The sequence below is a fragment of the Rhinopithecus roxellana genome, chromosome 6 (genome assembly GCF_007565055.1).
Source record: "Rhinopithecus roxellana isolate Shanxi Qingling chromosome 6, ASM756505v1, whole genome shotgun sequence".
In the NCBI taxonomy this organism is placed as follows: Eukaryota; Metazoa; Chordata; class Mammalia; order Primates; family Cercopithecidae; genus Rhinopithecus; species Rhinopithecus roxellana.
Genome location: NC_044554.1, coordinates 108,012,740 through 108,033,573, shown reverse-complemented (window position 1 = coordinate 108,033,573; position 20,834 = coordinate 108,012,740). Strand labels below are relative to the sequence as shown.

The window sequence follows — 20,834 nt, the reverse complement described above, 5'->3', positions numbered from 1 at the left end:
ATTGTAAACTAGTTCAACCATTGTGGAAGACAGTGTGGTGATTCCTCAAGGATCTAGAACTAGAAATACCATTTGACCCAGCCATCCCATTACTGGGTATATACCCAAAGGATTATAAATCATGCTGCTATAAAGACACATGCACACGTATGTTTATTGTGGCACTATTCACAATAGCAAAGACTTGGAACCAACTCAAATGTCCATCAATGACAGACTGGATTAAGAAAATGTGGCACATATCCACCATGGAATACTATGTAGTCATAAAAAGGATGAATTCATGTCCTTTGTAGGGACATGGATGAAGCTGCAAACTGTCATTCTCAGCAAACCATTGCAAGGACAGAAAACCAGACACCACATGTTCTCACTCATAGGTGGGAACTGAACAATGAGATCACTTGGACACCAGAAGGGGAACATCACACACTGGGGCCTGTTGTGGGGTGGGGGGAGCGGGGAAGGATAGCATTAGGAGATATACCTAATGTAAATGACAAGTTAATGGGTGCAGCACACCAACATGGCACATGTATACATATGTAACAAACCTGCATGTTGTGCACATGTACCCTAGAACTTAAAGTATAATAATAATTTTTAAAAATAGATTTTAGAGACAAGGTCTTGCTCTGTCCAGATAGGCTGAAGTACAGTTTCGCGATCATAGCTCACTGCACCTTCGAACTCCTGGGCTCAAGCAATCCTCCTGCCTCAGCTTTAACAGGAAATATTTATTAACATGCATGAGAGAGAACCACAGAGTGATTACCCCAACCCCTCAATGGGATACAGAAGCTTATCCACCATTTGAGTTTACACATATATGGGGGCTCAGATAGTGGCAAGACAGGTTGTGGAAGGGAGGGAAGAGGAGGCCTGGTTGGCAAAGGGAGTCTTGTTAGGCAGATGACACCTCACAGGTAGCAGCCCTCAGAAGGAATACAGGGTAAATGTTTGTTTCAGACCTGTAAAGGTTGCCAGCCTCTCAGTTAATCTTTCCTAGATCCAGACAAGGGAGGGCCTCACAGAAAGCCTGGCTACATCAATGTAGATTTCCTCTACAGATGCAAATCTCTCCACAAAAGACAGCTTTTTCGTTATTCTTCTATTTCCAGCCATTCTGAACAGCCACCTTGTGTCAAATAAGTATTTTTTTGGGGTGAAATATTTTGGTTTCCTTCAAGTTCTTGGGCTGGGAAACATCTTTGGGTGCATCTTTTCTCTCTAACCCCATCTAAAGCTTTCAGGGAACGCGGATCCCATCTCTTTCTGCTTAAGGAAGTCTGAGTAGCTCACAGCTGGGGAGTGAACTGCCCTAAGGAGTGGTGGGATTTCACGCACCCAGAAGTGGTTAATGGAAGTCGAGTTTCTTTCTGGTGCCCCCAGAGCACACTGTTAAGGAAGCTTTCAGCTCTAAGAGGAGAACCCTGGCCAGGGGTGCATAAGTAGGGGACAAAAGCCTTGTGCCCTGTACTAGACATCAGTTGCTTTTCATGTTTCCTCATTTAATCCTCAAAACAACTCCTTAAGACAGTTTCTGATCCCCATCTTACAGATAAAGAAACAGAAGTTCAAAGAGAGCCATGAAGTTACGTGAGATCGTCTACTTCAGGTGATCCCTGTGCTGTGGGAACCAGAGGCATGGTGGTGGTGGTTACTGACATGCAAAGTCCCAGAGCTTCTTCGTCCTTGCTCCAGCATACCCCGGAGTCCAGCTGGTATTTGGACAGTTTTCCTTGGGTTTCCTCTCACCTTATGAATTCCATCATGCTGTTCTGCCACACCAGAAGGCTCCCCCACTCGCCAAGAGAATCTATCCCACGGATAATGAGACACGAGGAATGGTCAGGAAAGGCAGATGCAGGATCCACACTGGACATCTTTGCTGTGGATCAAGGTTGCAGGCGCCAGAGTCCTCCCTAAAGGGAGGACTTCCTTCTCAGTGTGGCTCAGGGAGTGGGAGGCGGGAACAGGGGTAGGGACCTCATCGAGGTCTCATTTGGTTTGAGGATGTCTGTATTTCGGGGAAGAAATCCCAGGATGAGTGTCTCAGGGACACTGGGGAATGGTCCCACGTAAAGGACCCAAGACAGGGCAGCCTTGCCTGGGCAGGAGTGGGGCACAGAAAGCCCTTGGGGGAGCAGAGCAGTGGAGAAGAGGCCCAGGCCGGCCGAGACCGCGGAATGCTCAGGCCGGAGCCAGAGGGAGGTGGGACCAAGAGCTGCGCGCCCGGGCTAGCCGCCTGCAGCCGCGGCCGGGGTCAGGGTCATGAGGGCTGGACCGAGGGGAGGGAGGGGGGTGAGATGGGGAGGAAGGGCGCGGGACAGCATCCCGCCCCAGAGGCTGGTCCCACGGGGGAGGGGAGGAGCCGGAGTTGCTGGAGGGGATCCAGGAGGTGGGGGTGGGAGGAGGTGGGGGCCGCCCCGCGAGAAGAGCGGGAAGAGGCGGACAGCGAGGCCAAGATTTCAGCTGCGGGACGCTCAGGGGAGACCTCCAGGCGCAGGGAAGGACGTGAGGAGGGGAAGCGGGCTGGGGCGGCAGCCGGGCGGAGGGGCAGCTGCGCAGGCGGAATGACGAACGCCTTTGGTCTAAGGCGACCACCCTGGCAGCTCTTCACTGAGGGGCCTCGGTTTCCACATCTGTCTCTTTCCAGTCCCAAGACCACTAGGACCGACGGGGCTCGCCGGGAGGGTCAGCCTCTCCGGTGGCCCCAGTCATGCATCAGGGGACTGATCAGAAGGGCTGGGAGAGGGGTCATGGGGAAGGCCCTAGAAAAAAGAGGAAGGAGGGAAGATTTTGCCTGAAGCGGGAAAGCCAAGGGCTGGGCGGCGCGAGACGCCCATTCCTAGTGACTGAGGCGGGCTGGTGGCCCGAGGGAGCCCCCGCGCCGGGAGGGTGAGGACCCGTCGGGCCCTCCCACGTGTTTAGATCCTCCTGAAAGTATTCGACCTCCGACCCCTGCCCCTCCCCCCGCTGGCCTGGACCTCGGAGACTGGGGACCCCGTGGGAGCAGGGTGATTCTGAACAGGCAGGGAGTCGCGGTCTGGGAGAAGGTTGAGCGGGGAAAGGAGAGAGGGGCTCCGGGGACGGCAGGGAGGAGAGGGGGTCGTGCCAGAGACCCAGGGAGAGAGAGAATGGGCAAGATGAGGGGTGGAGGGTGGGAGTGGGAACTGACTGATTCCTGGCGTGGGCAGGGAACTTTGCTAAAACTGCAGGCCCCAGGGAACAGCGCGGGCAGGGTAGGAGGGAGCGGAGAGGACCAGGAAGACCCCAAGATCAATTTGGAGAAAGGGCCATTTCCAGGCTCCTTCACCTCTGCCGAGCGTTCTACAGGCCTGCACCCCCCCCCCACCCACCCCCAAGAGCAGGGCGCGGGAGGAGGCGGCTCGGGCTGGCTCGGAGAGCTGAGGGGCGCACACCCGCTTCGCAGGGCCGGGGTGACACGGAAGCATGCGACGGCTGCTGATCCCGCTGGCCCTGTGGCTGGGCGCGGTGGGCGTGGGCGTCGCCGAGCTCACGGAAGCCCAGCGCCGGGGCCTGCAGGTGGCCCTGGAGGAATTTCACAAGCACCCGCCCGTGCAGTGGGCCTTCCAGGAGACCGGTGTGGATAGCGCCGTGGACACGGTGAGTAGCATGGCCCTGGCGGGAGCAGGGAGGGTCGCACGGGAGACCAGCGCCTTCCCAGGAAGCCAGACAGAAGTGCTTGGGCTCTGAGCCCCAGCCCTTTGGAGAAAAGGCCCCAGTCCAACCTGCTGGGATGTGACTGCGTGAGGGAGGCGCGGGTCACACCAGGGCTTGCTCTGCACGCTCAGCTGGCTACCGGCCATCCTCTGCCTGCCTGTCTGTCTGCAGCACTTCCCAGCTGGAATATTTGTGAGGCTGGAATTTAAGCTCCAGCAGACAAGCTGCCGGAAGAGGGACTGGAAGAAACTCCAGTGCAAAGTCAGGCCCAATGGGGTGAGTGAAGGGGTGTGAGAGTGATGGGCACGTGCTGGGTTTGAGTTCATGGACTTGGGGTTTGGGGTATGGGCACATGCCTGGGTGTGCCTGCATGGAATTGGGAGGTCTATTAAGAAGCCCTGAGGTTAGAGACCCCACTGTGAGGAGCCTCCTTAGAGGTGGAGCGGCTCAGCCTGAGCCCAAGGTTGTGAGGGTGGTTGGTGGAGAGCTGGGGCCTGGCAGACAGGAAGAGGGTTTGGTTACCCCTGGACTTATCATCAGAGCAGGGCTCACTTCTGTCTGAGTTCCTCTCTCAAGCTTCAGGGCCTGGGTGGAAGGAGCTCGCTGTGTGGATGTGTCTGGTGCCCTCCTAGCCTAGCAGGGCTCCAGTCATCAGCCACAGTGGGGGCAAACCCTCCACCATGGGGGTGACGCCTGGGATGGGAGGGCAGTGACTGTTCTAGTTCCCACTCTGTGAGTACTGCCTGGGCTCTGTATTACAGGTTCTGTAAAGGCTCCAGTTCCCTCTGTTGGCTCAAGGAGGGCACTGGATTATAGCAATGATTCACCAGCCTCAAATCAAATCTTACAAGAAAATGTAATAAATAGAATAGGTGACAGCTGAGCCACTCTGGAGGCGCTGGGTGGGAAGAACCCATCGGAGGAGGATTCTTGCCTTCACACGAGCACAAGCAGATACGTCCATGCATACATCACACACCCATCCACCCCACACTCCTGCATACAAACCACATACATGCATGTTCATGCATGTGCCACACAACCCATCCGCGAAGGACTCCTGCCTGCAATACATGCGTGTTCATGCATGTGCCACACAACCCATCTCAGAAGGACTCCTGCCTGCACACACACGAAAGTTCCACAGTTTGAAAACTGCATGGGTCTGACTTCCGACATTCTAGGGTGGGCTGTGCCTAAAACCTGCTGGCCTGCATGACCTCTTGCTCCTGGGCTCGAGAGCCTAGCTGGGAATCTGGTCCCATGATGGGCAGCCCCAGCTCCCACCCTCATGATGCCCAGGCCTCCCTCACCCCTTTCCTCTGCTCACCCCATGCTCCCCCCCTCCCCCACAGAGGAAACGGAAATGCCTGGCCTGCATCAAACTGGGCTCTGAGGGCAAAGTTCTGGGCCGGATGGTCCACTGTCCCATAGAGACACAGGTTCTGCGGGTAAGAAGGGGCAAAGGTGTAGAGGTGGGGACAGGGCTGGGAAGATGGATGGAAGCTGAGCCTATGGGCCAGTCCTCAGGCAGAAGCTTGGCCAAGGGGGAGGGACAGTGGGGGCTAGAAAGCACTGTGCCTGGTTGGACGTTCTCCAGGGGACGTGCAGGTGGGCCCTGCCCAGGATGCTGGCAGCCCTCCACTGGCACTGCCTTCCCCTCTCCCGGGCACTGCCTGCCCCTCCTACACTGCCTGAACAGTTGTGGGTCCTGGCAGGAGCCTGAGGAGCACCAGGAGACCCAGTGCATCAGGGTGCAGCAGGCTGGTGAGGACCCCCACAGCTTCTACTTCCCTGGACAGTTTGCCTTCTCCAAGGCCCTACCCCACAGCTGAGCCAGCACTGGTAGGCGCCAGGGGACAGAGAGCACCGTCTGGATGGGGCCAACCCTGGGAATGCTGAGGGGCTAGGCTGGGCTTTGGGAGCCTGGGAGGAAAGCTGGAACTGGGGCCAAAGCAACCTCCCTCACTCCCAAACCTGTTTCCCCTTTTGTCTAGAGCTGCATGGTGCCTCTGGGACCGCTGTCGGTGGTAACCAGTGGAAGACCCCAGACCCCCAGGAGAGGACCCCGTTCTATCCCCGGCCATGATAATAAAGCTGCTCTCCCAGCTGCCTCTCAGCTCCTTGTGTTGCATGCTTTCCTCCTCAACATAGTTCAGAGGCGGCCAAAGAAGGCAGGGGGACAGGACCCTTCCTGTGGGCAGGGTGAGCAGAGCCTCCTGTGCTCCAGAGCCAGAGGTGCCCCCATGAAATACCAGGCAGGGATGCAAATGAAAACAGAAGCATTTAATAGATGTGTGGACGAGAAAGGGCAGAGAAGGTACCAGGGCGGGGCGGGAAGGAGTACAGTAGCAGTCTGGAGAGGCACATTTGCAAGGCAGGGGAGTCCTGCTTTGGGCAGGAGTGCTCTGGGCCACTCAGCCTGCCTACTCTCTCCCAACAGCTGGGACCAGAGGCTGGCCCATCCCTACCTTTCTCGCCTGTAGCCTCAGGAAGAAGTAATTCCTTCCACTAAGTCGCAGGCTAGAGCAGCCCGGAGTGGTAGCAGCTGCGGACACAGGCGCACGGGTGGTGGGAGCCTTTACACCTGCTCAAGGCCCTTCAGTGCCTCCTTGCAGCATGTGGAGGGATCACGGGGAGGAGCTGCTCTCAGGATAGGGATAAAGCAATAGCCCAGCATGCACGGCCAGTGACCAGGGTGAAGCAACCAAGACGAGTGTGGGGGCAGGGAGGGGAGCTGGGGGCAGCGAGGCCACCCGCCAGGCTGTCCTGGGCCATGGGCCACGTTCAGAAGACGAAGGAAGAGGTGGGGCCCGCAGAGTTGAGTGCCTGCTCCGCCTGGGCCAGGCTGTCGCTGGCCTGGCGTTCCAGGTCCCAGCACTCCTGCAGTGTGTCCTGGAACTGCCGGCAGGCCTCCTCCAGGATGGAGCTGCTCTGGCTGGGCCAGGACTCCCAGTAGCCTGGCTCCACCCAGGGCTGGGCCTCGGTGGCTCTGGGGCCGGAACTGGAGCTGGGACGCAAGGAGCTGTCCAGGTCTCGGCACAGCTGGTAGAACTCACTACCACGCCCAATCACACGCTCACCGTCGACGGCTTTCAGGCCAGGCAGCAGCTCCCGGACTGCAGCCCAGTAGGAGGGGCTGGCACAGAGCGGGTTGCTGAGCCGGGCCAAAGGGTCTCGGAGCCGCAGGTACTCCAGGCACGGTAGCCCGGCCAGACACTGCAGCTGGCCCGGGGTGGCCAGTAGGTTGCCTGCGGCATTGAGACTCTGCAAGTTCTCACAGGTGGCCAGTGGCTCCAGGCCCGTTAGCCGATTGTTGGAGACATTGAGCACGGCCAGCTGGCGCAAGGAGGCCAGCGGGCCCAGGTGGGTAAGCGCGTTGCCTGATAGGTCCAGCCACTCCAGGCCCAGGCACTCTCCCAGGCAGCCCAGGTCGGCCAGTCCCACGCAACGCAGCTTCAGCAGCAGGATGGACTCCAGGGAGAACTCGCCTGTGCGCGACTTCAGCAGCTGGGGCGTGATTTGCAGCCCGCCAGCCTCTCCCGTCTTCTCCCCTGGAGGCTCCATGAGACGGAAGTCGGCTGGGATGGCCTGGGCCCTGGCAGGACTGTCACGGGGTTCCACTGGGGGTCAACTGGTGCTCGCCCCGAAGCAGGCACCTTCCACTCTCCCCAGGCCAGTGCCAGGAGGCCTGGTTCCAATTCCCTGCTCGAAGCCAGCCGGTCCCTGAAGAGAGACAATCAGTCAGCAGGCAGTACTTTCTGTGTCTTACGCAGCAGGTGACAGCAGGGAGTCTGACCCTGCTTTTACCATGAAAACCAACAATCTCGGCCAGGCAAGACCTGAAGACCAAGCTGGGACACAGCCCACAAAAACCATCTGAGTGACAGGGATGGGGTGCAGGCCCAACCCAATGGGAGCAGCCCAGACTGGCCCCGGCTGCTTAGGGCCATGCTGGACGGATTCAGGCCCAATATTACCATTTCTTTCTGTTAAATCCAAACCAGGGGCAAAACATCATTATTTTACTTTTTCAGTAACCACTCACGATCCATCCCTATTAATTTGGGGGTGTACTTTAAGCCATTATGTTTGAACAGGCAATAGGTAACCAGCATCACCAGTTTGTTTTCCTTCTGGGATAATCAATATACATGCAACGCAAATGAGAGCACATGTGCCTTGTTTGATTCAGTCAGTATTACTGCAATTCTAACAGCAATGAATTCAAACTTGTTTCCAGATTATATGGGCCAAATGGTGCCTCTGGTTGGAGCTGTAGAGCATAAGAAGTTGGCCTTTAGTCCTAAAGGAGGAAACTGAGGTCAAGGTAGCGAAGGGTCAGGGAAGGCTGGGGTAAGTGGCCGGCTAGGTCCCACACCCTTGCTCCTACCACTTCACTGCCCGCCAAAGCCAGCTCTTTTACTCTGGCCTCAGCTGGACAGATCAATGGAACAGCACTGTTATATGTGCCAGACAGCATGGTGCCTGCTGCAAATACAACATAAATTTCCCAAAGGGCAGGCTGTCTTGGTGGGAGGGGAGGGTGGCTCCAGAAAGCCAGGATGGGCACATCAAATTGCCAGGGGCTGCAGGACCAGGTGAGTCCAGGTGCCAGTGCATGACTGTGGCACAAAGCGGGGGTGGCCTGGTGGAGGGACCGCAAGATTTAAGCAGGAAGGAAAATAACAGACCTCTTCCAAGCGCAGCTTTCCCAACCTGGCAGACTTTGGCCAGGTCCAGTCCCAGGAATCTCACCCAGGCCGGCGGGGTGATACCTGCCCTGCAGATCTGATGCAGGGTGTCGGCGACTCCCGAGTCTGAGTTTACACATCAACACTTTTCATTTTCCCCTCTCCAAGGAAACCAGGCCCAGAGCCTGGTCCACTTAGCTCCTCCCACACCATCAACAAAGATATTTACTATGTTCCCAACCAGGGAGGTAGCGAGGATGTAAACAGTTTTGCCATCCTTATGTACTCTCCACCCCGTCTGGGAAGGCGAGTCCTTGAGCTTATGGCCCCCATTTCCTTATCTAGCTCCCTTCTAGTCTGCAACACTCCAGTTCATTCTCTTTTATTTATACCTCATTTCTTTCCAAAAGGAACTGGAAGCATCTGCCAAGAAGTGTGGATTCCCTCAATGGGAATGGAATCTTTTGGGGTTTGTAAACAGGGAGTGATGCAATCAACTTTGCATTTGATTAAAGCTGCTCTGGCCCCTAAGATGGGGGGTGCAGGAGGAGCACCAGGTACTAGAAACCTGTCTGCTATGAAAACAAAAGATACAGGCCCTAAGGAGGGCAGGAAGCAATGGGGAGGAGGAAAGAGGGTCTAGGACAACTGGGAATCCGGCTGGGTGACTGTATGCAAGGGGCTCCTTTCTTTTTTTTTTTTTTTTTGAGACAGAGTTTCACTCTTGTTGCCGTGGCTGGAGTGCAGGGGTGCAATGGCGCGATCTCAGCTCACCGCAACCTCCGTCTCCCGGGTTCAAGCGATTCTCCTGCCTCAGCCTCCCAAGTGGATGGGATTACAGGTGTGTACCACCATGCCTGGCTAATTTTTGTAGTTTTAGTAGAGATGGGGTTTCACCATGTTGGCCAGGCTGGTCTCGAACTCCCAACCTCAGATGATCCCACCTGCCTTGGCCTCCCAAAGTGTTGGGATTACAGGCATGAGCCACCCCACCTGGACTGGGGCTCCCTTCTCAGGCATGTGAAATACAGCTGGGACAGGTTGGAGACAAGAAGACATCCAGCTACACAGCACTCAGCTTGAGTGAGTGTGGCATGGGGCTCAGGAGGCAGCTGGAGCTCCAGGCTGGAGGGATCCAGGCACCATCAGCAGGGAGATGGCAGCTGGCATCAAGGAAGGCATGCAGTGCTCAGGGCCAACCATGCTGGGGACACAGAGCTCTCTAAGAACCCGCAGGCCTCTCTCCAGGAGCATGCACCCCTCCCACCCACCCACTATTTCAGGAGTGAATGTGGAAGACGTCCTGTACACAACGAGCAGCAGAGGTGGAGGCTAACCTATGCAGCTGAACGAATGAGTCTGTGAAGGATTCTGCCAAGCAGCCAGAGGGAGGAGAACACGGAAGGCTTTTAAGGAGTGAGACCAACACTGCTAGGATGCCCCACTGGACTCAGACAAGATGAGGCTGGAGACACAGCCACTGGATGAGCAGTCCTGGGCACAGGTGAGACCAAAGTGGGACTGCAGAGGTTAAGTGAATGCCCTGAGGAACTGGGTCAGTGGCTTTTTAGATAGAGATGATGGCTCAGCAAAGGGAGAGACCAAAGAAGCAGGCAGACAGAGGCAGGCAACTGTGCATGCACACACCAGGAACATGGTTTACAGAAGAGGAAACGGAGCAGAAAGACCCCAATGGGACAGAAATCGGCCCTTTCCTGCTGCCCTCCAACACACAGCCCTGCACCAGTGTGGCTCCGTCCTGCCCTCACCACGATGCAGGCCGCCTGGGTCTTGGTGATGGGTCGTGCAAAACCCTCATTCTCTTGGGGGTCAGTGACCTCTGCTGTGTTTCTGGTCCATCACCTGCACACTGCAAACAGGTAGCCCGGTAAGACCAAGAACCAGCCGGTGCCCATCTGTGCAACCCCAACTAACATCAGGCTGCCCGCAGACATAAAGAGGATGGCTTCCCGCATGTCCACCAGGTTCAGCACTCCTCCAGTGGGAGCCGTCCTTGTCCTAACTATGGAAATGAAGGGAACAAAGACCTGGCCCAGCAAGAGAGTCTGGAAAGAGGACTGGTGACAAGGATGGCACTTGGGCCCTTTGAGGGAGGTTGACTGAGAACCAGAGAAGACGGTCCCAGGCCTTGGTGAGTGTCTTCTACCTGGGAAATGATGCCCGAAGGGAAAAGCTAAGTCTAGGGGGAGGAATGCTTCAACCCAGAGAAGCCTCGGGTGGACTGGAGGCTCTAACGCTCTAGAAGAGGGGTTCCCAACCCTGGCACTACTGCCATCTGGGCAGGCTAAGCCTTGGTTGTGGAGGCTGTCCTGTGCATTGAAGGGTGCTGAGCAGCATCACTGGCCTTTGTCCACTAGACAACAACAGAACCACTCCCCTTACCCCACTTGGAACAACTAAAAATGCCTCCAGACATTGTCAATGTCCACTGGGAGACAAAACTGCCCCTAGATGAAAGTGAAGTTTCTAGAGCCCAAGCCCCCTGGTTTGGTGCCATCAAGCTCTCTCACCCTCTTCCTTTCACCCCCACCCAATCTTCTCACATTCTTCTCCCAAGCCTCGCTGCCTCACCAGTCCTCTCCCGGAACATGAGCCCGCTCAGTGATGCCACAAAGCAGAGCCACGATGCCACTTCCAAGAACAGTTCCGACTGCTCAAGGACGGAAGCACAGACACGCACGCTGCCTAAGGCAACCTGAGGATGCATCCCATTCCCAGATCCTCCGCGCTCCGACATGTGAGTCAGGATCCTGCGAGTGAGGTGCAGGACACTGCAGGGAGAGATCCAGCAAGCCCTGCCCCTCCTATCCAGATGCAATGGCGTCAGAGCCAGGGGCAGTAGTAAGGTCCCTCCCCAAGACAAACCCAGCCTCCTATCACCTGTGAATGTGTCCCCATCACTCCACTCCCACACCTAGTGCTACAGGCAGTGGAGTGATCTAAGCAATCTGGAGGCCAGACTTTAATTCAAATCATACTATTCCAGTCATTGAAAATGTTTACAAAACTTTATTTAACAGGTGCAGTTACTATACTGTGAAAATGAAAATATCACATACTAAACAGTACCTAGGGTATGATCTCAATGTAAAAGAGGGAAAAATGTCAAACTGTTGATAGAGGCTATCTCTGAATGAAAGGAGTATAGTTAATTTTTCCTGCTTCCTTACATTTTCAGTAATATCCAAATGTCAGAATGAATTGGTCACAGTGAAACACAGGGCTGGCAACCCATCTAGGAGAGGCAAGGGAACAGGTTGCTGGGGCTGCCAGCCACTAAGGGGAGAGTCTGTCCCGTCACCTCCATGGCCAGTGACATGCTGCAAGTTAGGCCTGGAGCCTTCCCTGCCTCTTCCGACCTGCATCTCAGCAGCCACCCTACCCAGTGACCAGGAACCCTTAGGCTACCTGGGTGCAAGTCTTGCGGGGTTGACGGGCCACCCCCTTCTTTCTTCTCCTGTCCAATCCCTTGTACACTTTTTGAGAAAGCAAGCCTCTTAAGGGCATGTATCCACTTACCCACACAGACAAGGTGTATTCAAGGACCTTCACACCCACTTATGTTTTAACAGAGCATCACATGTACAAAGCCACGTAGTACAAAATTCACAGTCACCTACGAAGAGAGTAAGCCTCTTCTCGGCACATACTGCTAGACATAAAGGAAGTAATGGGGAGATGGAAAATGACATCTCCCAGAAAAAAAAAAAAAAAAAAAAAATGGCAATCTGTCAAGTGAGAAACTGACCCTTTCTTACCAAATAGGTTTAAGATTCTGGCCATCAGCATGTGGCACCCAGGATGTAACACCCGGCTCTCTGCTTTGACCTACGACAGACAGGGGCTCTCTAGGAGTTCATGGGCAGGGTGAGCACTGGCACCTGCCATGTCTGCCATCCCACCCTGAGCGGACTGCAGGGCCTGTATCCCTTTGGCCAGGTCACCACTAGAGCAGATGAGGGGAGGCGGGGTGTAGTTGGGGAACTGCTCCAGGTTGGTCTTCAAGTATGCTCAATGGCCTCCACCTTGAGAAAAGAGTTTTGCTCTACAAGGGTGAGGCTGTTCAGGGAGGCAAATATGCTTTCAGAGAAGGCTCTTGTCGGGGGTAAGACAGATAGATGGTGGCCAGGCTTCTTGCTTCTTCTCCCAGGAAGCCAGGGGGTCGTCCTGGGCTCCAACGGTCTCATTCTCCCAGATACGTCCTGACAATGATGCTGGCCCAGTGGCTCTTCGTGGAGAGTGAGTCCCCACTCCTCTCGGAGGCCAACAGCCCCACGCTATCCAGCAAGCCCTTCTCCCTCTGGGCCAGCAGGAAGGCCCCAGAGCAGCCAGTGCTCTGCAGGGGCTCCCCCAGCTCTTCCTCTCCACCTCGCAGCTCCTGGCTACCCTGGTGGGGTCCACGCACAGACCCCTGGGGCTTTGCAGGGGGCTGGAGGCAGTCAAAGAGTATTCAGACACCCTAATCTCCTTCACCTTGTACACAAGGACTTGCTTCCAGTGGTCAATGTCGGCCCCCACAGGAAGGATGGCCTCAATCTTGCCTTTGAAGCAACGGTCCAGCAAGGTGGCCAGCACAAACTCCTCGCAGTAGAAGAGCTCATTGAGTTGACAGTCGGTGCAGAGCTGCAGGGCCAACCCCTTAGCCAGCTGGATGGCTGCGCCCGCCTCCCCGACACTCTGCTCCTGAAAGTGTCCGTGAACCTGCTCCAGGAAGATGTGCAGGTAGTGCAGCTGGGGCAGCACCTGGCTCAGAGAGGCCTGCACCACACTCACCTCGCGGACCGCCATCTGGAAGGGCTGCAGGAGCTTGCTGAGGCTGTCTGCCAGGCTCCAGAATGTGGCCGACAAGGTGACACCAGCCTTCTCCAGCTGGTGCCTGCCTTTGTACTCTTGAAGGGGCTGCTGCTGCTCCACCGGCTACTCCAGCAGGTGGTAGGCCAAGACCCAGTGGGCCAAGAGCTCCTCAAGAGGCAGGTGGGCCGGGAGGGCGTGCTGGCGCTAGAGCTGGGTGACGTGCCCCCGGGTCTCCACAGAGCTTTAGAAATGGCTGCAGATGGCCCTGGCAGTGCCCAGGATGATCTGGACACTGTGATGGTGACACAGAAAGTTTCTCACCAGGGAGTCAAGGCAGTGGGTGAAACAATGGATGTGGGTATAGCCCTTGCTCTTGGCCACCTGCTCCAGGCTGGGGCAGCCGCTCGATACCAGTAAGCCCACTCCTGAACCCCCCCACCTTGAAAATGTTTCACAGGAGACTAGGGTTCCACTGGATTGCCCAACACTTGATCTCTGGCTACTGGAAGACTGAAAATTAGACTAAGGTGCTGAGACACCAAGGGACACCAAGGTTAGGTGAGGGTTTCCTAATCCTAGGGCATGGCACTTGCTTCATACCCCAGATCCGTCCTTCACTGGATTGGGCTAGGCCTACCATCCACAACAGGGGGTATATGTGTGTATTCATAAAAAAACGTGACTTGGGAAGGCTAAATGTTAAGACCAGTGGCCCTGTACCCCTCCTGTGCTGTCCAGGGAAGGATATATGAAGCAAGGATTAAAATTCTTAACTTTTCCCAATTCTTGGGTTCAAGGGAGCCCCGTAAGGGAGGGCTTCTTCATGTGGTGTGCACAGCCGGCATCCTGCCCTGCTGCAGCGCTGATTCAGTATCATGGTAACTAAGGAGAAAAGGGGGCCTCGTTTACATCCTGTAGGATCACCACGAACCTCCCTTGCTGGGCTGAAATGGGACAAGCGTGATAGAACGTGTTCAGGGGTGCACATCTGATCCTGGGTTTGTTTTCCCCTGATGCTGCCCCCTCTAGTTCCTGTATTTGTCTGGACTTTGTAGTAGTTGGTGACTGCTAGGTGGCCTAGTTTGTGTAAATATACTGTGTTGGTCTTTCTCCATGTTCTTTTGGGGTTTTATTATTTACAAACTTTTTTGTATTGAGAGAAAAATGGCCAAGGCATCTTTACAGAAAGTTCTGAACCAGGCAAAAAGGATGTAAAACATGAGTTTGGGGGGCCCTCGTATTGAAGTAGGGACCTTGAACTATCTTTTCTTTGTGTTTCCCTTCCTCTATTTCCTATTTTGGACCAGATCTTCTGCCCTAAAAACTCGACTTCTATCCTACCCAGTTCTCCATTCACCTCCCCCAAAAGAAAACCTACATACCCACACACGCATATATTGAATTCTTGGGCTGTCTCTGCAACTCTTAAATGATGTATGTGAACAACCTGAAGAAATTAGGAACCCTCCATCTCTTGTTCCCAACCTGAGTCAATGTGGTTCACCCCAAACACTTAAGACACTGCTTTATTTGGATGGATCAAACCTACTTAATCTGTAATCTCAAAGGAGGGAGAAGCGACCAGGGGCTTCCACGTAGAAGTGGGGTCAGGAGACCAGGCAAAGGAATATGAGTATATATCCAAGTCACTTGGGAATTTTGTGCAGGTGCAAGGAACCTTTTTTTTTTTTTGAGACCAGGTCTTGCTCTGTCACCCAGACTGGAGTGGAGTGGCACAATCTTGGCTCACTGCAGCCTCAACCTCCCAGGCTTAAGCAATCCTCCCACCTCAGCCTCCCGAGTAGCTGGAACTACAGGTGTACACCAACACGCCTGACTAATTCTATTTTTTTTTTTTTTTTTGAGACAGAGTCGCGCTCTGTCGCCCGGGCTGGAGTGCAGTGGCCGGATCTCAGCTCACTGCAAGCTCCACCTCCCGGGTTTACACCATTCTCCTGCCTCAGCCTCCTGAGTAGCTGGGACTACAGGCGCCCGCCACCTCGCCCGGCTAGTTTTTTGTATTTTTTAGTAGAGACGGGGTTTCACCGTGTTAGCCAGGATGGTCTCGATCTCCTGACCTCTGATCCGCCCGTCTCGGCCTCCCAAAGTGCTAGAATTACAGGCTTGAGCCACCGCACCCGGCAATTCTTTCTATTTTTTTGTAGAGACAAGGTCTCACTATGTTGCCCAGGCTGGATTCCAACTCCTGGGCTCACGCAATCTTCCTTCCTTGGCCTCCTAAAGTGCTGGGACTATAGGGGTGAGCCACCACACCCGGCCCAGTGCAAGAACTTATGTCAAAGTGGCTACAAGATTGTTTAAAAGGAGACAGATGAATGTAACCCCATGTTTAATGCTAGAAACCAAAGCTTTATGTGAAATCTTGAATTTAGGGGCAGGGAGGGAGGGTAGAAAGGCTTGTACCTTCCCTAATCCCTGGCCCCTCATTCCTGAACTGCAGGAGACCAAGCCCCTTGGGTTTTGGTTACTCCATCTCTGGGATGCATCTATTGGATGACTGATTTTTCTGTACCAGGTACTTCCTTTCCCATTTCCTAATCACTTTGTAACACACATGCTGACCCTTTTCACTTCCCTTCTCCTTTCCCTGGAAAGATATAATGAATAAAGACTTTCTGGTACTGAAACTAAAAAAAAAAAAAAAAAAAAAAAAAAAAGATCTGACAATGAGTGATGTTAAACCTTATTCACCAGGGTAATGTTGAAAAAAAGTCACCAGAGATGGCAGGGCTGCCTATATAACAGGGGACAAGACGGCTAAGAAGGCTCAAGCAAGACTCTGGGCAGAAGAGGAGCTCCTTCCAGCCAGAAGAGCCTCAGAAGGGTTAAGTGGCAGCAGCTTCAAGCCCATCTCGCAAGAACTTTCAGCCACCAAGAAATCCAAGAACTGAAGGCCTACTGCAGGGTGACGATTGTGGAGGGGCTAGGTTAAGCTGCAAAGGAAACACAGGCTGCTGTCCTGGGCCCACAACTGCTCTCGGATGTCACGCTGGAGGGGACTTAACTCACACTTCATGACTAAGGAAACTGCCACCACAGAGTGTGAACATCCAGGCCTCCAGAGGCCGTCTGCAGAACAGGGTCACACTCCAAAATCTTTTTTTTTTTTCAGACTGGGGCTTGCTCTGTCACCCAGGCTGGAGTGCAGTGGCATGATCTAGCTTGTTCCAACCTCTGCCTCCTGGGTACAAGTAATCCTCGCAATCTCAGCCTCCCAAGTAGCTGGGACTACAGATGTGCACCACCATACACAGCTAATTTTTGTGTTTTTTGTAGAGACGGGATTTCACCATGTTGCCCAAGCTGGTCTTGAACTCCTGGGCTCAAGCGACTTCCCTGCCTCAGCCTCCCAAAGTACTGGGATTACAGGTGTGAGCCACTGCGCCTAGCACACCCCAAAATCTTCATCTTAAGACCTACCCAGTTACCCCAGGACACCAATCTTGTTCTGTTTCCCAATTAGCTTTGTCTCATCATAAATGCTATACTCTGTAGATACTCGTGATTCACTCAATCATTTAACAGAAAGTCATCAAATGTCTACTTTGAGCCAGCACTGTGCATTCAAGATATGAATAGAAGAGAGTAGTTGCCTGGCTGGCACTTGGGGCTCAGGATGAGATGACAACCTAGAAATGGGCTCATTACTAGACCAGGGGGAAAGTAGGGTATGGTGCTACGAGGTGGGGAGGGATCCCTGGGGGGCCCCCAGGCTGACCTACTGAGAAATACTGTCTTGCAAGGGGTTGTTTACCTTAGGCTATTGCTTCACAATCTTCAATCCCCGCAGACCCATCAGGGAGATCTGGGATCTTGTGTCATCACTGGTACAACAGTAACACCACCATGTTCTCTTCCATGGGAGTACTTCAGGATGACAGTGCAGCTGGCACTTTTGAGAGTCAACCTTCAATCCAAATGAATCTAAAATGTAAATTTTAAAAAAGAAAGTCATTGACAAATTCCAGTACTTTATTACTAAGAAGTTATTTGTGGCTGGGTGTGGTGGCTCACGCCTGTAATCCTAGCACTTTGGGAAGCCAAGGTGGGTGGACTGCTTTGAACTCAGGAGGTTGAGACCAGCCTGGGCAACATGGCGAAACCTTATCTTTACAAAAAAAAAAAAATACAAAAAATCAGCCAGCTGTGATGGCCCATGCCTGTGGTCCCAGCTTCTTGGCAGGCTGAGGCTGGAAGATGGCTTGAGCAGGGAAGTGGAGGTTGCAGTGAGGCGTGATCGCACCACTGCACTCCAGCCTAAGCAACAGAGCCAGACCCTGTCTCAAAAGAAAGAAGTTACTGTGACACACATCACCACAGCTGACAACACACTGGAGGCCTACAACCACAACAAGGCAAGATTCCAAGGGCTTCCAAGCTGAGGCACGGCCTTTTGGGCTGCACGCCTGCGCACAGTCGATCATGTGGGCGGCAGTCGGGAAAGCGCCCTAGCCAGGCCTCACAGGAAGCAGGCACATCCCTGGGAGGCAAAAGGGAAAGAGGGCCAGGCCGGGGTGACAGCAGGGCGGGGTGATGGCAGAGCGGGTGGAGGAGACTGTGGGGAGAGCTGTTCAGGAGGTGGCCCATGCCTAAGCCTTGAGTGGAAGAGGAGGAAACGATGGAGAGAGACTCCATAGTGATCCTCTTTACTCATACAGGTCCATGTGGGCTATTTTGGGGCAAATCTTCAGGCAAGTTTCTAGAGAAACTGAGGGAAAACACCAGAGGGGCTGCCCAGGTAATGCTGACAATACAGGGAGGTGAGAGGATGAGCAGATCTCAAAGGTGACTGAGAGACAGAGGAGAGAGACAAAGAAAAACCAAAGTAAAGTGAAGTTAAGGAAACCAAGAAAAGACTTTCCAAAAGCAGTGGTCAACGGGGTCAAAGGTCCCTTCAGTGGGCGGTACAGCAGGAAGTAGGGGAGAAGCAGGAACCAGGAATGCTGGAGGTGGGGGTGGGAGGGAAAAGGCTTGGCTCAGTCCCTAAACAGAGAGAAGATGCCCTGGGAAGAGCGGGGAGGCTAACTACACAGGCAAGAGAAGCTTCCTAGAGAAAGGGATCCAGGACACAGGCGGTGGAAGGGATCGGCCTCAGAGACCAGGAAGAAATCTTATTTTTCCTGACAGAGGAAGTAGGATGGGACTGGTGACAGGCAAGTCCTGGAGTGCAGCACAGTAGGGAAGTGAGGCAGCTTATGCCTGAGAGCCAGGCGTGTTGACTGTTCAGGGGGAGACTGTTCAGTGTTGACTGTAAAGGCAGCCAGCGGCTGGCTGAGTGATCTGGCTTAGCCTGGGCTGGGAAGCACCTCCGCACACTGGTTCAAGAAATTAGACACGTTCTTCTCATTGGTCTTATCAGGCCTTTTCCCAAGTGCGTGCCCAGAAGGAAAGGGGCCACTCTTCTACTTCTCTCGTGCCTGCAAGAGAAGTAGAACTCCACCCTGGGCATTCCATGATTATGCCAGGATCATGGATCACTCCTCACTCCGCCCAGGCCCTCCCGCCCCCTCTGCTCTCAACTCCAGCACTGCGTGGGGGAGGGAGTGTCTACTCCACTCCCACCAGACAGGGGATTTTAAGCACCTGCTGGGCCCACAAGTCTCATCTTCCTCCACAACATCTGTGAGAAGATTGAAAGGTGGTGAGAGAAAGGGATTGGAAGAGACGAACGTGTGAAAGGAAAAGAGGAGAGTAAGCCACTGTGTTTCGGGGTTTTGTCCCACATGCAAATTTGACTACCTATAAAGCCTAAGCGGCCGGGCGGGCGGCGGTGGTTCACGCCTGTAATCCCAGCACTTTGGGAGGCCGAGACGGGCGGATCACGAGGTCAGGAGATCGAGACCATCCTGGCTAACACGGTGAAACCCCGTCTCTACTAAAAATACAAAAAAAAACTAGCCGGGCAAGGTGGCGGGCGCCTGTAGTCCCAGCTACTCGGGAGGCTGAGGCAGGAGAACCGTGTGAACCCGGAAGGTGGAGCTTGCAGTGAGCCGAGATCGCGCCACTGCACTCCAGCCTGGGCGACAGAGCGAGACTCTGTCTCAAAAAAAATTAAAAAATAAAAAATCCTAAGCAAGATGTTTTGAATAATAATCATGCATCATTGGGTTTCATACTGTGCAAAAAAATGACACAAAGTGAGATGTGATTCAAACGACATGGCAGCACTCTGCTCTTTTCTGGAAGCTTAGGGCTTAACAATGGAGTCAGAGCATGTCAGAGCCTCGTCTACACTATGGGAATACTAAGCACCCGCCTCAAGAGATTGTTAGGGTTAAACGAGTTAATATCATAGTATTTCAGGGCAGTTCTCAGCACAGAGGGAGCGATGGGTAAGGGCTGACTGTTTCGGAAGATTCTGGCCTCGCCCAGTGTGTTTGGGCGCGGGGGCAAGGCTGGCCAATGAGGTGGCCCCCCGGTGCCGGCACAGTCCCGACAGCCGCCCCCTCCCCTGAACCTCTGCGGCCCAGTCCCCGCTTACCTGAGGGGTGGAGCCGGCAGCCCGCGGAGCCACTGGCCAAGCTGAGAAGTCCGGCCCAACTCCACACCGCAGAGCCGGCGCCTCCTCGGCAGGTAAGAGCCGCAGCCCCGCCGCCAGCCGCTTAGCGGCCCCTGACCCCTGGGCTCCTTGCCCACCACCCGACGGGTTGGCCAACGTGCTTCTTCAAGCGCCGCAGGCCTGAGCTCCTGGAACGCACCCAGGGGCCTGGCCAAAGGCCGTAGTGGGTGCTCTGGATTCCAGGATGCACCAGGAGTTACTTCCGGGAACGCAGCTCGCGGGGGTCTCCGCGCGCACCCCCTGCCCCGCAGTTGGTACGTTCCTCCTGCCTGCGGCCCCTGAGTGCGCAGGCGTAGGCAGCGCGGCAAAGCGGCCGGAAGCGAAGGGGCCATGAGGTTGACAGTTGGTAATCGTTTATCGGTGCGGTCTTAGAGAAAGGACCTCCAAGCCCTTATTCAATACATGTTGGGTGGGTGGTCACATGTGCCAGTCTCCGGACAGATGGCGGCCTAGATTTCCTCCCGGACTCGGTGGCACCCAAGGCCCCCTACACGCCGGCGCTGTGCGTGCCAGGCTGACCACCCGAGTGCGACCCGGGCCTCGTCCGCACGTGCAGACGGAAGGAGCCACAAAGACAATAAGAATCCAGGTCTCCCCGCGTGGAAGGCTCATCTGTCGATTCAGGAAACCCATTCAGGGTGTCTCCTGGTGTCCCGATCCAGGCCCTAAGAGAGGGTTCTTGGATATCATGCAAGAAAGAATTCAGGGCAAGCCCATAAAGTGAAAGCAAGTTTATTAAGAAAGCAAAGAAATAAAAGAATGGCTACTCCATGGGCAGAGTAGCCCCAGGGCTACTCGTTACCCATTTTTGTGTTTATTTCTTGATTATATGCTAAACAAAAGTTGGATTATTCATTAGTTTCAGAGAAAGGGGTGGGCAGTTCCCGGAACTGAGGGTTCCTCCCCTTTTTAGAGCATATAGGGTATTTCGCGATGGTGTCATGGCATCTGTAAACTGTCATGGTGCTGGTAGGAGTGTCTTTTAGCAGCTAATGCGTTATCATTAGCGCATAATGAGCAGTGAGGACCACCAGAGGTCCCTCCCATTGCCACCTTGG

General features: G+C 54.4%; 3 protein-coding genes and 1 long non-coding RNA gene across 5 annotated transcripts in view; 2 read left to right on the top strand and 2 right to left on the bottom strand.

Annotated features, from left to right (window-relative positions):
- The first annotated feature begins 2,391 nt into the window (after nt 1-2,391).
- Nucleotides 2,392-5,806, top strand: RARRES2 (retinoic acid receptor responder 2). Of its 2 annotated transcripts, XM_010379730.2 has the most exons (6): nt 2,392-2,517; nt 3,437-3,630; nt 3,859-3,963; nt 5,043-5,138; nt 5,406-5,532; nt 5,685-5,806. In XM_010379730.2, exons 2-5 carry the CDS (start codon nt 3,457-3,459, stop codon nt 5,520-5,522), a joined length of 492 nt encoding a protein of 163 aa, XP_010378032.1. In that variant the 5' UTR covers nt 2,392-2,517; nt 3,437-3,456; the 3' UTR covers nt 5,523-5,532; nt 5,685-5,806. The 2 variants fall into 2 exon arrangements, with proteins under 2 accessions (XP_010378032.1, XP_030789201.1); XM_030933341.1 differs by lacking the exon at nt 5,043-5,138.
- A 146-nt stretch (nt 5,807-5,952) lies between these two features.
- On the bottom strand, nt 5,953-20,167 carry LRRC61 (leucine rich repeat containing 61). Its single transcript, XM_010379732.2, has 3 exons — nt 19,699-20,167; nt 16,972-17,141; nt 5,953-7,413 (listed from the first exon to the last, which is right to left on the bottom strand). The coding sequence occupies exon 3, from the start codon at nt 7,252-7,254 to the stop codon at nt 6,475-6,477; it is 780 nt and encodes a 259-aa protein (XP_010378034.1). The 5' UTR covers nt 7,255-7,413; nt 16,972-17,141; nt 19,699-20,167; the 3' UTR covers nt 5,953-6,474.
- Nucleotides 11,396-14,951, bottom strand: ZBED6CL (ZBED6 C-terminal like). The gene is given in 3 exon segments (XM_030932075.1): nt 11,396-12,597; nt 12,599-12,755; nt 12,758-14,951. Coding segments are annotated over 3 exon segments (702 nt in total). The 5' UTR covers nt 13,191-14,951; the 3' UTR covers nt 11,396-12,485.
- LOC115898215 overlaps nt 19,362-20,834 on the top strand; it is a 25,274-nt gene continuing 23,801 nt past the window's right edge. Inside the window, exon 1 of the long non-coding RNA XR_004057899.1 lies at nt 19,362-19,790. This is a non-coding gene — a long non-coding RNA (uncharacterized LOC115898215). The remainder of the gene's footprint in view (nt 19,791-20,834) is intronic.